General features: G+C 38.4%; 1 protein-coding gene across 1 annotated transcript in view; it reads left to right on the forward strand.

Moving 5' to 3' along the window:
- The first annotated feature begins 270 nt into the window (after positions 1–270).
- The window catches only part of MPP7 (MAGUK p55 scaffold protein 7), a 263,960-nt gene continuing 249,355 nt past the window's right edge, over positions 271–14,875 (forward strand). The window contains exon 1 of the mRNA XM_070428568.1: positions 271–396. Within this exon, the coding sequence (XP_070284669.1) occupies positions 360–396 (37 nt within the window). The 5' untranslated portion in view covers positions 271–359. The remainder of the gene's footprint in view (positions 397–14,875) is intronic.

The raw sequence follows: 14,875 nt of genomic DNA on the forward strand, positions 1-14,875 counted from the left end.
CAGTAAAAATCTTTTAAGGGAGTCTTGATATATCCATGAAGAACTTTTCGTATTTTTAATTAGAAATGTCACATCAAAATGGAAAACTCTCACACTTAATATTTGTACGTAGCATGTAGAAAAAATTCTGGAAAATCCTAAAGTGTGTTGGAATATGAGTTAGTTACAGAATGTTGCAATTGAATAATCTTTGTTTTTATTATTATTTTAAACCGTTTCTCTTCTTTGTAGAAACGGACTGTGCGATATATAAATCTTGGTAGACAGCGTGGCTGCAGGCTGTGGAGCTGGAATTCCCTGCGGCTTTCTGAGCCGAGAACGTTGGTTTGGAGTGCGGCATCCAGCCTGCAGTCTGCATCATGCCAGCCTTGTCAACAGGACCTGGGAGTGACACAGGTATGTGAACCCAAGAAGGGCACTTTCCTCCTGTCTTTACTTAAATTTTCCTGTTCACAGTGAAAAACAGCGTAGCTTTAAGCAAGTGCAAGCAGGTCATGCTTGTTCTGTAAACAAGATGAGGGGCATAAAATCAGTGTAGCCTTCCAAGATAAAAGTTATCAAAGGGCATTGGCTGCTGCTTCCTCTAGGCAGTGATGGCGTATGCTGATCCGCTCGTAATTTCTCTTGGAATAATGTTATTTATTTACATCTCTTTAAAAAATGTTAGGTATTTTAAACATACAGAAAAGTGTTGTGGACACAACAGTCACCCCTTACCTGAGGAGGATATGTTCCAAGACCCAGTGGCTGCCTGAAACCGCATATAGTAACAAACCCTATGTGTACTGTTTTTTCCTATACATACATACCTGTGATAAAGTTTAATTTATAAATTAGGCACAATAAGAGTTGAATAACAAGGACTAATAAAAAATTGAACAATTATAGCAATATACTGTAATAAAATTAAGTGACTGTGGCATTATTAAATAGAATTAGAGTGACTTGGACATAAGCTCTGTGAGGCTGTGGCAGTCACTCTGAGAACTGAGACGGCTACTCAGTGACGAACGGGTGGGGAATATCTACATTGTGGAGACACTGGCCCAGGGGGTGATTCAGGTCCCGAACAGGACAGAGAGGGATGGCACGAGATTTCATTACGATATTCAGAACAGCAGGCAATTTAAAACAGTGAATTACTTATTTCTGGAATTTTCCATTTAATATTTTTGGACCATGGTTGACTGTGGAAAGTGAAACCACAGATAAGGGGGAGATTGCTGTCCAGTGATATTCTTATTAACTTTCACTCAGATTTAATAACAGATATAAACTTTTTGCCGTACTTGCTTCAGACTTCTCACTTTTTTCTTTAAGAAACAAAACATTATCCCTATCTCATTCTTGCATTTTCTTTCTTTCTGTAACCAGAGTTAAAAAACTATTCAAATATCTCATTAAAGGATTCAATTAAAACAAACAGACACATTTCACATTATTATCAGTTGTAAGACTTGGTGATACTTAGAATAAAGATTTCCAGGAAAGGGAAAAAACTCGTGCTTACATGTCTGTGTGAAATGCCCTGCTGCTGCCCTGATTCAGGGAGTAGGGTGGAGCTGGGGTCAATGCCCCTTTGAAGTCTTTTCCTGGGATTCCCCAGAATCAGCTCTTTTAAAAGATTCTGGGACCCTTCCTAGAACTTTTAAAACAGAATGTGAGTGGGTTGAGGAGCTACGCCATGTATTTTGAAAACCCATCAAAAGAAGTGGTGTCTTGGAGTGTGACTAACAAGAAAAGTTCTGTGTGTCGCACTGAACAGACTGAATTCGGTTCTGTTAATACCATTCTATAACCGTATGAAATAGCTACCTCACACTGGACGGTTACTGGCACCACAATATTTATAAAGCTGAATCAAATTTGATTTTGTGTCATATTATGTTAATTGGCATTTTCATTTGTACTACTTGCAAATACTGTCTTTGCTATTTAAAGCATATTTACATTTATATTTGGGCAAGTGTTGTCTCCTTTTTATCCATCAAGAAGGGTTTTTTTCTGACTGTGACTTATACTGAGGATTAGTTTTTCTTAGGAAGTGATTTTGATTTTTAAGTTACATAAAAATGTTTTTTTTTCAAGACATAACTTGGTAGCTAGCTTCTCTGGAAAATTCTTTCTTTCAGTTTTTACATAGTCCCACATTATGTTGTACTATATAAAATGAATGATTTGACTTTCCATAGTGGCTTGGGGAATTATAGATAAAATTTATATGAATCAGACATTTACTATAGTTGTGTAATGAATTTAAGTTTTATGCCTTGGTATTCACCAAAAATGCCTTAGTTTAATTGAATGCAAAATAGTGTAGCTTACATTAACTTAGGGAGTGATTAAAATGGAGTATTTATAGTTTATGAGGCCGTTTGGGTGTCAGTCATGAAAAAGAACATAGGCGATTTAGAATTTGAAAAGGACTTTTCCACACATAGTCGGCTCACTTGGTGCAAATTTAAGATGCTGATGTGACTCACCCTTGGCTTTGTGATATTTTTGACCTGTACGTCTCAACAAGGTTTGAGTCAGGCAGGAAAGATGTGTCTGTTCCAAGAGTCACACTGCATTTAGGGAAGCCCAAGGTATGGTGTACCCATCAGCTGGTGATGGTTTCCTTGTAGTTTCTGTTTAGCCGTCAGGGGTCATGTATGCCATAAGCAGTGTTGCTTAGCAATGTCGTTGCTGTTGTTCCCATTATCAGTCCTCCGGGGGAACAGCAATGGTGAGCATAACTCAAGGGCAGATGCCCCTGTGGCAGGAGAGTGTCACCTGACTAACAATGCAACACTACACATGTAGGAAAGTGCTGTCAACAAAAACTCCTACCATTTCTCCCTCTTCTTCCTTCTGCTTAGTTCACTAAGCAAAACAACTTTGAATTCCATAAGTAATGCATAAAAACGTTCTCATCAAAGATGCCTAGATTAATAAGGGAAGGGATTCTTACTACACACCCTTTCCCTAGTCTCCTTTTCTGTTTCAGTTTGAGGGGTGTTCTTCAAGAATTTTCTGTACATTAGACACTTATGTATGTACATAAGTATATGGTTTTATGTATTTTTTTCTTTATGTTTAAATCACAGATTCTATTGTTCTCTATGGATTGTTCTATAACTTTATTTCTATACCAAGTAATGTATCTTGTAGAGGTATTTCATGGGAGGAGTGTGTGTCTACATATCTATCTATGTATCTGCCTCTACAGACATCTATATATCTGCCTCATTCTTTTAAGCTAATAATGCATTGTTTCCCATAGTGTCACAATATAGTGAACCAGACTACTGGTAATGAAAACCCTGGTTTTGGTCCTTTTCTAATATTTTGGTAGAAAAGATGTGCACATTTAATAGATGCTGTCAAATTGTTTTTCAGAGTGGTTAAACCACTTAATCCATGGACTGCATTAAAGATCCATTCCCCTGAGTTGGAGGAGGCTAAAGTGGGGATAAATGGTGAGGGAAGGAGACTGGACTTGGGGTGGTGAACATACAATGCTACAGATTGTATACCTGAAAAATACACAATTTTATTAACCAATGTCATCCCAAAACATTCAATAAAAAAGAAAAAAGATCCTTTCTCCACATTCTTGCCAAGATTCTGTGTTATCATTTTTTATATATATATATATTTTTTACCAATTAGATAGGGAAAATATGGTATCCATTTGTTTAATGGCCATTTATTCCTCTGTGAATTGACTATTCACATCCTTTCCTCATTTTTTTATTGGCTTATCATTTTCTTATTTATTTTTCAGAATTTCTCTATTTTTATTTTGTATATTAATCTTTTGGGTTGAACACCATTTCTTATGGCCAGTCATTTGTCCTTTTTTTCTTCCTTAAATAGTATCATTTCTTTTGTAGAAATTGAAAACTTTTATGTAGACAAATCAATCTTTTCTGTATGGTTAATGCTTTTTTTTCTTTTGCTTAATATGGCCCTTCTTTTCATGAAGATAATCACTAAACTTTTCTTCTAATAATTTTAAAAACTTGGATTTACACATTTGGAATTTTAGTCCAACTATAATTTGTATGTGACGCGAGGCAGCAATGTAATTCCCAATGTGAACAGCCAGTAGTCCTGGCATCACTTATTCAAAAGTTCATCCTTTAGACATAAATTTGTAATATTTCCTGTTTCATATACCAGCAGTACATGTGTTCTGGGTTTTCTTTCTTGGCTATTGTGATCTGTTGATCTTATTTTTTTTTAAATTTTAATGGACTTTATTTTTTAGTGTAATTTTAGACTCACAGAAAGATTATGGAGCTAGTAGTTTCAATATACCTTATATCTTGTTTACATGATTATTAACATCTTATATTAGTTTGTTACATTCATTTTAGTTAATGAATCCATATTGATACATTGTTATTAACTAAAATCTATACTTTATCCAGGTTTTCTTAGTTTTCCCTAATATCCTTTTTGTTCCAGGATCTCCTATTACACTTGTGATTGTTTCATTAGGTTCCTGTTGGCTGTGATGTTTTCTCAGACTTCCTTTGTTTTTGATGACCAACAGTTTCTAGGAGTCCTGGTCAGGTGTGCTGTAGAATTTCCCTGTATTGCAATGTGTCTGATGTAAATTGCCATTGTCATATCATATTATGGGTATATACTGTGAACTTAAGATTGTTGGTATTGATCAATGGCTGAAGTAGCATTTGTCAGGTTTTTGTACTGTGAAACTACTCTCTGTTCCCCTCCTTTCCATACTGTCCTCTTTGGAAGGAGGTCTCTGTGTTCTGCTTCCCCTCCTTTAGGGTGAAGTATCTGTATAAGTTATTTGGCATTCTTTGTCTCTTCTCTCCCATTTAGTAATTTACTCAACCATTTATTCATATCTGTGTGGACTCAATGGATATTTCTTCATACCTTGGGTTGTAATCCAATACTGCTGTACTTTGTTGCTCATGTTGTTCTAGCTTTGGCCATTGAAGCTTTTTCATCTGGCTCCTCTGATGTACTCCCATCAGTGTGGGCTTGTTTGGTTGATTTTAGCAGTTTTTTACTTTTGGAACTACAAGAGGCTCCAGGTTCATCTTACAGTGTCCAGTCCCTAGAATCTGCCCTTTCTCCAAGGAGCCCTAGTTCCTTTTATTACAGAATGGGATTCGAAAACAAGACCAGGCAATTCTCTGCAACACCAGCTAGGTATCTTCCAGTTAAATTCTGAAACTAACTGGAGTTAGTGCAGATCCCACAGGTTAAGAGTTCAGCCCAACAAGACTCCCCTGACCACTTCAGATGCCAATTGCAAGTAATAGGTCTCAGGTGACCCACAGCTTCTGTCTGACATGGCTACAAATGTGAGGTTCCTATGATCCTTTTCTTGGGTTTGTTCATTTGCCAGAATAGCTTACAGAACTCAGTGAAACACTAATTTACATTTATCAATTTATTATATAACTAGAGGCATGGTGCACGAAAATCGTGCACTGGGGGTGAGGTGTCTCTCAGCCCAGCCTGCACCCTCTCGCAGTCCGGGACCTGCTCGCCTGCTTGCTCCTTACCCCTCGGCTCGCTGCTTCTTAGCGCTGCCACGGAGGCGGGAAAGGCTCCCACCACCACTGCTGTGCTTGCCAGCCGTGAGCCCTGCTTCTGGCTGAGCGTTGCTCCCCTTGTGGGAGCGCACTGACCACCAGGGGGCAGCTCCTGCATTTAGCGCCTGCCCCCTGGTGGTCAGTGTGCATCATAGCAACTGGTTGTTCTGGTCGTTCCGTGGTAATGGTTGCTTAGGCTTTATTATATAAAGGATACAGATGAACAACCAGATGAAGTAATGCATAGGGCAAGGTCTGGAAGGTTCCTGAGCTCAGGGGCTTCTGTCCCTATGGAGTTGGGGTGTACCACCCTCCTGGCATGTAGATGTGTTCATCAACTCAGAAGCTGGTGGAACCTCATACTATTGGGATATTCCTCAGATAGGCGTGATTGATTAACTCAATCTCTAGCACCTTTCCCCTTCCCAGAAAGTTCCAAGTTTCTAATCATGGCTTGGTCTTTTTGGTGACTAGCCCCTATCTTGCAGCTATCCAAGAGCTCACTAAGAGTCACCTCATTAGAACAAAAAACACTTGAAACTTACAAGGGTTTAGGAGCTCTGTGTGAAGTAACTGGGGGCAAAACCCAATATATATATTTTCTATCACTTTACACAATCCTCACCTACTGATAATGTTTAAATTATTATTGATAGTTTGGATGCAAATAGCATTGAACCTCATGTAGAAATTATGATAAATTTTACTTTGCATGATTTTCAGTAAAAAAGAGAATAATGTACATTATTGAATATATTCCTGATAGAAAAGAATTTCCATTTTGAGTTATTGTAAATGAGAATAGGTTTCTCTGCTTAAAATTTTTTCAACTCTGACTTGCTTTTGACTTGGTGCCCTTCAAACTGCTGTTGTACTTTTAGTGCTGGGTGCTATGGAACATCATAGACGGGCATCCTCTGGGCCTGCATCTTTGTTATGAAGCCAACTGAGCCAGCACAGTGGGTTGTTGGAATAATCCTCAAAATCTTTTTCCCAGGATGGCTAACAATATTTTACATATTACAGCAATAATGAGCTATCTAACTACATTCCACTGCATAACTATATTCCTACTAACCCAAATTAAATGTATCTTCATCCTTAATGAGAGCCCCAAAATGCCACTAGCCTTTATGTATTCTTTTGTGCCTTTAAAAAAACCCTCAGGATTGTATGATGGCTCATGCTGTGCTTTGTTCAATTTTCTTTTTTTTATTTTTTTATTATTTTTTTATTATTTTTTATTTATTTATTTATTTATTTTTCTTCTGTTTTAATTAAATTTTTATTGTTCAGATTACATTTGTTCCTCTTCCCCCCCCCATAACTCCCCTCCTTCCAGTTCCCGCCCCACCCTCCGCCCTCACTCCCCACCCACTGTTCTCATCCATAGGTGCACGATTTTTGTCCAGTCTCTTCCCGAATCTCCCATTCCCCTTACCCCCCCAAAAATAGTCAGTCCATTCCCTTTCTATGTCCCTGATTCATTATAATCACCAGTTCATTCTGTACATCAGATTATTTATTCACTTGATTCTTAGATTCACTTGTTGATAGATGCATGTTTGTTGTTCACAATTTGTATCTTTACCTTTTTCTTCTTCCTCTTCTTAAAGGATACCTTTCAGTATTTCGTATAATACTGGTTTAGTGGTGATGAACTCCTTTAGCTTTTCCTTGTCTGTGAAGCTCTTTATCTGACCTTCAGTTCTGAATGATAGCTTTGCTGGATAAAGTAATCTTGGTTGTAGGTTCTTGGTATTCATCACTTTGAATATTTCTTGCCATTCCCTTCTGGCCTGCAAAGTTTCTGTTGAGAAATCAGCTGACAGTCGTATGGGTATTCCCTTGTAGGTAATTGAGTCTCTTTCTCTTGCTGCTTTTAAGATTCTCTCTTTGTCTTTTGCTCTTGGCATTTTAATTATGATGTGTCTTGGTGTGGTCCTCTTTGGATTCCTTTTGTTTGGGGTTCTCTGCGCTTCTTGGACCTGTAAGTCCATTTCTTTCACCAGGTGGGGGAAGTTTTCTGCCATTATTTCTTCAAATAGGTTTTCAATATCTTGCTGTCTTTCATCTTCTGGCACCCCTATTATTCTGATGTTGGTACGCTTGAAACTGTCCCAGAGGCTCCTTACACTATCTTCACACTTTCGGATTCTTTTTTCATTTTGCTTTTCCAGTTGGGTGTTTTTTGTCAAATCTTTGGTTTGATTCTTGTGCTCCTCTGGTCTGCTATTGGGTATAATATTCTTTATTTCAGTCCGTGTATGCTTACTTTCTAATTTCTTTATCGTAGCATCGAGGGTCTCATTAGTTTTCGTGAGGCTCTGCACAAATTTATGGCAAGCCCTCAAAATTGCGATTCTTAGCTCCATATCCTCCATTTCTGTCATGTTTTTTTGTCTCCGCATCTTTTATGCTTTCTTGGTGCACCCCCTTGTGGTCTCTGTGCGCAGTCTTGTTCTAGCCAAGCCTTAATTGTTGTAGTTAACACTAGAGGGATTTGACCACCAGGCCGACTGGCTGCAGGAAACAGCTGTGTGGAAAATGTCTGCCTTCTGGGGAGGCGCTAATCCAGCCTTTGCCTGAGGCAATCGGCAAATGGCTGTGCGCAGGGTTTGGGCGGGGCGGGATCAACAGGGCGGGCGGAGGGAGCAGTTATGGCCACGCTCAGTCCCGTTCCCAGAGGCTCTGCTTCTCAGAACCCCGGCAGCCGCTGCAAACCTCGGAGAGAAAGCTGCCCTCAGGTTCCAACTGATGCCGGATAATCCCGCTTCTCCCGTTTGAGTCTGGGTCCCTAGAGACTCGCCCGGATCTGGAGCCCAGAGTCTGAGACTCACTCCCGACCGAAAACGACAACCGCGCCCTCAGCCACCAGCCCGCTTTGCGCGCGCACCTCGGTCCTCGGTACCTTTGTATTTTCCACACTGCGCCGCCTCTGAGCCTCGGTTTGCTGTTCTCTTTCCTTCTAGTTGTAAAGTCTCTCTTCAGCCAGCTTTCCTGTGGTTCTGGGTGATGTCCGTTCCGTCTTTTAGTTGTATTTTTGAAATGGTTGTTTGCGGCAGCGGTCTCCGGTGTTTACCTACGCCGCCATCTTGCAGCTTTTCTCCTTTGTTCAATTTTCATCGTTGGGTAATATTCAGTTGTAAACTGAAAATAAAAAGTTATAAACCATTTTTTTCTCCATTCTACTCTTGATGGATATTTGGGTGGTTTTCAGTTTTTTTGTAGTTATGAACAGTTTTGTTAAGAACATTCTCTTTCCTGTATCTTGGTGCACATAAACATGCATTTCTATAGATGGTATACTTAGAAGTCCAATTGCTGGATCAAAGGGTACAAGTGTCTTCAATTTTAGGAGAGAGGGGCAATTTCTTTTCCAAGTATTTGCACTAATTTCATTTACAATGCTTTATTTATAAAAAAATATGTTTTTACTGATTTGAGAGAGAGAGAGAGAGAGGGGGGGGGGGGATAGGGATAGAGAGAGAGAAATATCGATTGGCTGCATCCTGCATGACCCCTATTGAGGGTTGAGCCCAAACCCTGGGCATGTGCCTTGGCCTGGAAGTGAACATACTTGGCAATGATACATCTGATAAAGGATTAATTTTCAAAATATATAAAGAACTCATATAACTTAAAAGGAAGACAAACAATCCATTTAATTTACAATGTCTTTTATAGTGTGGAAGAGATTCTGTTGCTCCTTATCCTCATCATCACTTATTGTCAAGTATAAAACTTTTGCCACTCATTCTGGAAGATATGTAGTAATATTTCATTATAGTTTTAATTTGGGTTCTTGATTATTAGTGAGGTTGAGCACCTTTTTATTTGGCCATTTAGATTTCCTTTTTTGTGAAGTAGGAATTAAGTCTTTCATTTGTTTTTTATTGCATTATATTATGTATAGGATATTTTTATATTTTCTAGGTTCTAGTCCTTTGTCAATTTCCTTTGTTATATGTGTTACAACTATCTTCTGTTATTCTGTAACTTGCTTTCTCATTCTGTGCGTTGTCCTCCCCTGTTCTATATGCAGAAGTTACACATTTCAATATAGTTGAACACCATTTTTCTGTATGGTTACGGATTTCAGTATTTAATTCAGGAAATATTTAATTTATGGTCAAGAAGTTATCCATTTTTTTTCTTATATTGTGACTTTAATACTCCAGATTTTTGTGTAAGGGCTCCAAATTAAATGTTGCCACATGGATAGCCACTTGTTGCACTATGACATTGTAAAGACTGTTCTTTCCTGTCTGCTTGCAGTGCTACCATCTGGGAACTTCATTACAGTGCTGACTATCTGTATGGGAGAACATGCTTGCAATGATATATCTGATAAGGGGTTAATATCCAAAATTGGTGAGAGGGCATATCCTTGTCTTTAATTCTGTGTCTCAAAAGGAATCATTCCTACATTTTTCTTTGTCATCTTAGCTCTAGTTTTTTTTTTTAATGCTCTTTATTAGATTAAGGAAGTTTCCTTTTATTCTTAGTTGTAAAAAAAAACACCTTTTTTAATGACTAGTCATTGAATTTTGTCTAGTGCTTTTTATTTATTATAATGATCATATGATTTGTTTTCTGTTAATCTTAACATAGTATATTTAATTTTTTTTAATGTTTAGTCAACTTGCATTTTAGGGGTAAACCCAATTTGGTCATAATTTATTATCCCTCTTATATAATCTGCTGGATTTGATTTGCTCATATTTCACTTACAATTTTCATATCTATGGTTATGAGTGAATGCCTATAATTTTTTGGTTTCATTCTCATCACATTTTCACCAAGTCATATTGGTCTCATATAGTATGTTGGAAGGTGTCTTTACTTTTTAATAGAAACGTTTGTGAAAAATTGAAACTTGTTTTTACATGAGTAGAAATGAACTGTTAGGATACTTGGGCCTGGAAATTTTCATAAGAATTTTGTTGACTAAATTTATTTTACAGTTTATAAAATTATTTAGGCTTTCTATTTCTTCTTGAGCCAGTTTTGGTGATTTATATTTTTCTAACACTAGGTCCATTTTATGAAAATTTCAAAATTTGTTTCTGAAAAAGTTGTTCACAAATTATTTCACGTCTACAATTTTTATATTATTGTTTAGTCCTGCTATTGGTAATTTTTGTCCCTTTTTCACTCTGCTTAATATGGCCAGAGTTTTGTCAATTTTATTACTTTTTAGACATAAAACTTTTGGCCTTATTAATTTTCTCTGTTGTATACTTGCTTTTGTTTCATTGATTTTTAATATTCCTTTCCTAAGTATGAAAATTTGTTCATAAATTTTCAGTCTTCCTCTTTTTCTAATGTTCACATTTAAGGCTGTTTCTAAGTGCTGGTTTTATTTCATGCCATAAGTTTAAAAATATTTTCTAATTTGACTAAGTTTTTGTTTTAATTAGAATTATTTATCATTGGTTATTTAGAAATTTTTAAAAAATATCCAAATAAGGATTTTTTCAACTAATATTTTTGTTATTTATTTCTGCCTTATTGGCTTTGTGGTAAGAAAACAATTATTTCAGTCCTTTGAAGTTTGTTTATACTTTATGTTCAGCTTTATAGTCAACTTCAGTAAGTATTACATGTACTCAAAAAGAAGATATATTCTGCATTCATTGTATTTTCTATATCTGCTAATTATGGCTAATTTGTTAGTTAAGTTATTTACATATAATGTATTTTTATTGATTTTTTTCTTGTTATTTATTCTTTGTTATCAAGAGAAATATTTTTAAAAATTTCCCTTGGTGGACAAAAAGATCCAAGATGATGGTGGAGTAGGTGGTAGCTACACTCACCATCTTCTGGGACAAAACTGGAATAACAGTTAAATTACAGAACAATCATCTCGTATAACCAACCGCAGAGTAGTTGAAGAGAAGTCTTATAACCAAGGATTTACAGAGGAAGCCACATTGAGACTGGTAGGAAGGGCAGATACGGGAAAAGTGCTGGCCCTGCTCCATGGGGGACAGATGACGTTCCAGAGGGATATCTCAGCAGCTGGGGTTCCCCATGAGAAGCATGGGGCCTAAAACCCCAAGTCAGGCTCTCCAACCAAGATCACAACAGCCGGGAATAGGTGTTCCGACAAAACATCTGGTTGTGAAAAGCTTCAGTTTCCATCCGCCAGAGAGATGAGAGTCTGCTAGAGACACAGGCACCCCCTTCAAGGGCCAACACACACAATTTCATTTGAAGCCACTTACCCTTGGGCTCCAGCAGAGGGAGGGCAGAGTGGATTAGAGTCAACTGAAGAGAATTGAGGGTATGTGGCTCTAGGGAGAGAGCTGAAGGGAAAGCTGCCAGAATCCTTGTGTTGAGTCATCCCCCCATTCTGCAGATGCCATCTTTCTTGTGTGGAGTGCTCCTCTCTGGTGGAGCATCAGCCTGGGGGAAAGCTACAGCCCTACCCTCCGGACTCTATTTTGACCTACCGTGTGGAGCTTATGGCCTGCTGAGGAGTACAGCCAGAGGCTCTTTCAATGACTGAGCCTAATAGGCTGCTGCCTGGCAGAGGTAGGTGGAGGCAGATCTTGGGTGCCTTTTGTCTTTAGCTCACCTGTCTCCAGGCACAGTGATGGTATAAGCTGGACGTGGTGTGCAGCTTGGTTCTTCTCGTGTGCAGCTAGGCCCAGTAGATGTAGCCACAAATTATGGATTGCTTGGAGCTTCAAACAGGTTCCTGAGGTGCAGTCACATGCAGCATCTTATGTTGTCCTGCACCAGAGTTCCTACCAAGAGGCCCAGAACCATCACACCCAGTGGCCAGCTTCAGACAACATCACAACAGGATGCAATAAATTCATAAGCAGCATGTCCAAAGGGAGATCTCGGCAGGCACCAACCTTGCTGAGGGGAAGTCCTCTTTATGTGGTCAGCACTTAAAAAGCAGCTCACACAACATGGTTGAGGTTCAGCTCACAACCAGCCTGAGGTAGACAAAATGAGGAGACAAAGAAATAGGCTCCAAATGAAAGAAATCTCCAGAAAAAGAGTTAAATGAAGTGGGGCAAACAATTTATCAAAGTAATAGTAGTAAGGATGCTCAACAGCCTGAAAAAGAAGATAGAAAGCATAAAAAAGTACAAGTCAGAAATGAAACAACATCTGAAATGAAGACTTCACTGGAAGGAATAAACTATAGGTTTAGATGAAGCATCAATTTGGGAGACAAGATAGAAAAAAACACCCAATTAGAGCAGCAAAAAGAAAAAGAAATTTAAAAAATGAGGATAGTTTAAGGGACCTTTGTGACAACATGAAGCATAATAACATTTTGCATCATAGGTGTACCATAAGAAGGGAGAGAACAAGGAATTAAGAAAGTATTTGAAGAAAGGACCAAAAAATTATCTAACCTGGTGCAGGAAAAAGACACACAAGTCCAGGAAGTGCAGTGTCCGAAACAAGATGGACCCAAGAGGCCCATATCAAGACACATCATAATTAAAATGGCAAAAGTTAAAGACAAAGAGTGAATCTTAAAAGCCTTAAGAAAAAGACAGTTAGTTGCCTAAGAGAGAGCTCCCATAAGACTGTCAGCTGATTTCTCAACAGAAACATTTTAGGCAAGAAGGGATTGGCAAGATATATTAAAAGTGATGAAAAGCAAGGACCTACAACAAAGATTACTTTACCCAGGAAAGCTATCATTTAAAATCGAAGGAGAAATAAAGAGCTTCCCAGACAAGAAAATGCTGAAGCAGTTTTGTTTTTTCTTTAAAAAAGTTGTTTTCTTTATTGTCGAAAGTATTTCTAGTATTACAGATGTACCCTTGAAGGATTTTTTTTTTCTTTTTAACGACTTGCCGGAGACCAATTCCAGCAGGACAGCAGGGCTGAATCTGGGAATGGCTGATGGCATTTCCCCAAGCCTGAATAGGATACATTAAATTGATTGCGGCTGCCAAACAGCTCAGGGCATCTTAATCTACATGTTATTGCCTCCTACTGGCCAAACACCTGAACAGCCGTAGGCTAATTCCCCCATTCTGCCAATGCTTGTGTATACCCTTTGAAGTGTATTTCTCTGACTTGCCTCAGGACAAATTGTGTTAATAAAAAGCATGGGGTCCTGAGAGGAGGAGACCTTAGACGAGTGGTTCTCAACCTTCCTAATGCCGCGACCCTTTAATACAGTTCCTCATGTTGTGGTGACCCCCAACCATAAAATTATTTTCGTTGCTACTTCATAACTGTAATTTTGCTACTGTTATGAATCGTAATGTAAATATCTGATATGCAGGATGTATTTTCATTGTTACAAATTGAACAGAATTAAAGCATAGTGATTAATCACAAAAACAATATGTAATTATATATGTGTTTTCCGATGCTCTTAGGCGACCCCTGTGAAAGGGTCCTTTGACCCCCAAAGGGGTCTCGACCCACAGGTTGAGAACCGCTGCACTAAGCCAATATTACAGGAAATGTTAAAGTGCTTGCTGGAAGAAAAAGCCTGGCCAGCATGGTTCAGTGGTTGAACATCAAGAACCAGGAGGTTACGGTTCCTTTCCTGGTCAGGGCACATGCCCGGGTGGCAGGCTCAATCCCAACTAGGGGGCGTGCACTAGGCAGCCGATCAGTGATTCTCTCTCATCATTGATGTTTCTGTCTCTTCCTCCTCCCTTTCTCTCTGAAATCAATAATATTTATATATGAAGAAGAAGGAGAAGTAAGAGGAGGGAAGGGGAGTTGAAAGAATGAAATGGCAGTATATAGTTACCCATCAATAATCACTTTTATTTTTATTTATTTATTTTTAATGCTCACCCAAGGATATTTTTTCCATTGATTTTTAGGGAGAGTGGAAGAGAGAGAGAAAAACAGAGAGAAATACGATATGAGAGAAACACATCTATTGGTTGCCTCCTGCATGAGCTCTAACCAGGCCCTGGGCTGGGGAGGAGCCTGCAACCAAGGTACATGCCTTTGACCAGAATTGAACCTGGGATTCTTTGGTCCACAGGCTGACGCTCTATCCACATAGCCAAACCGGTGAGGGCAATAATCACTTTTAATGTAAACGGCTTAAATGCTCCAATCAAAAGGCATAGGGTGGCTGAGTGGAGAAGAAAAAATGACCAATATATATATGCTGTTTACAAGAGACTCTGAATGAAAGATACACACTAAAGGAGATGGAGAAAGATATTTCATGCAAATGGAAAGGAAAAAAGAAGCTGGGGTAGCAATACTTATATCTGACAAAATAGAATTTAAAACAAGGCTGTTGTAAGAGACAAAAAAGGCTCCTACATAATGATAAAGGGAGCAATCCAACA

This window comes from Myotis yumanensis, unplaced genomic scaffold (genome assembly GCF_028538775.1).
Source record: "Myotis yumanensis isolate MYYU_CA2020_CCGP unplaced genomic scaffold, mMyoYum1.0.hap1 SCAF_1, whole genome shotgun sequence".
In the NCBI taxonomy this organism is placed as follows: domain Eukaryota; kingdom Metazoa; phylum Chordata; class Mammalia; order Chiroptera; family Vespertilionidae; genus Myotis; species Myotis yumanensis.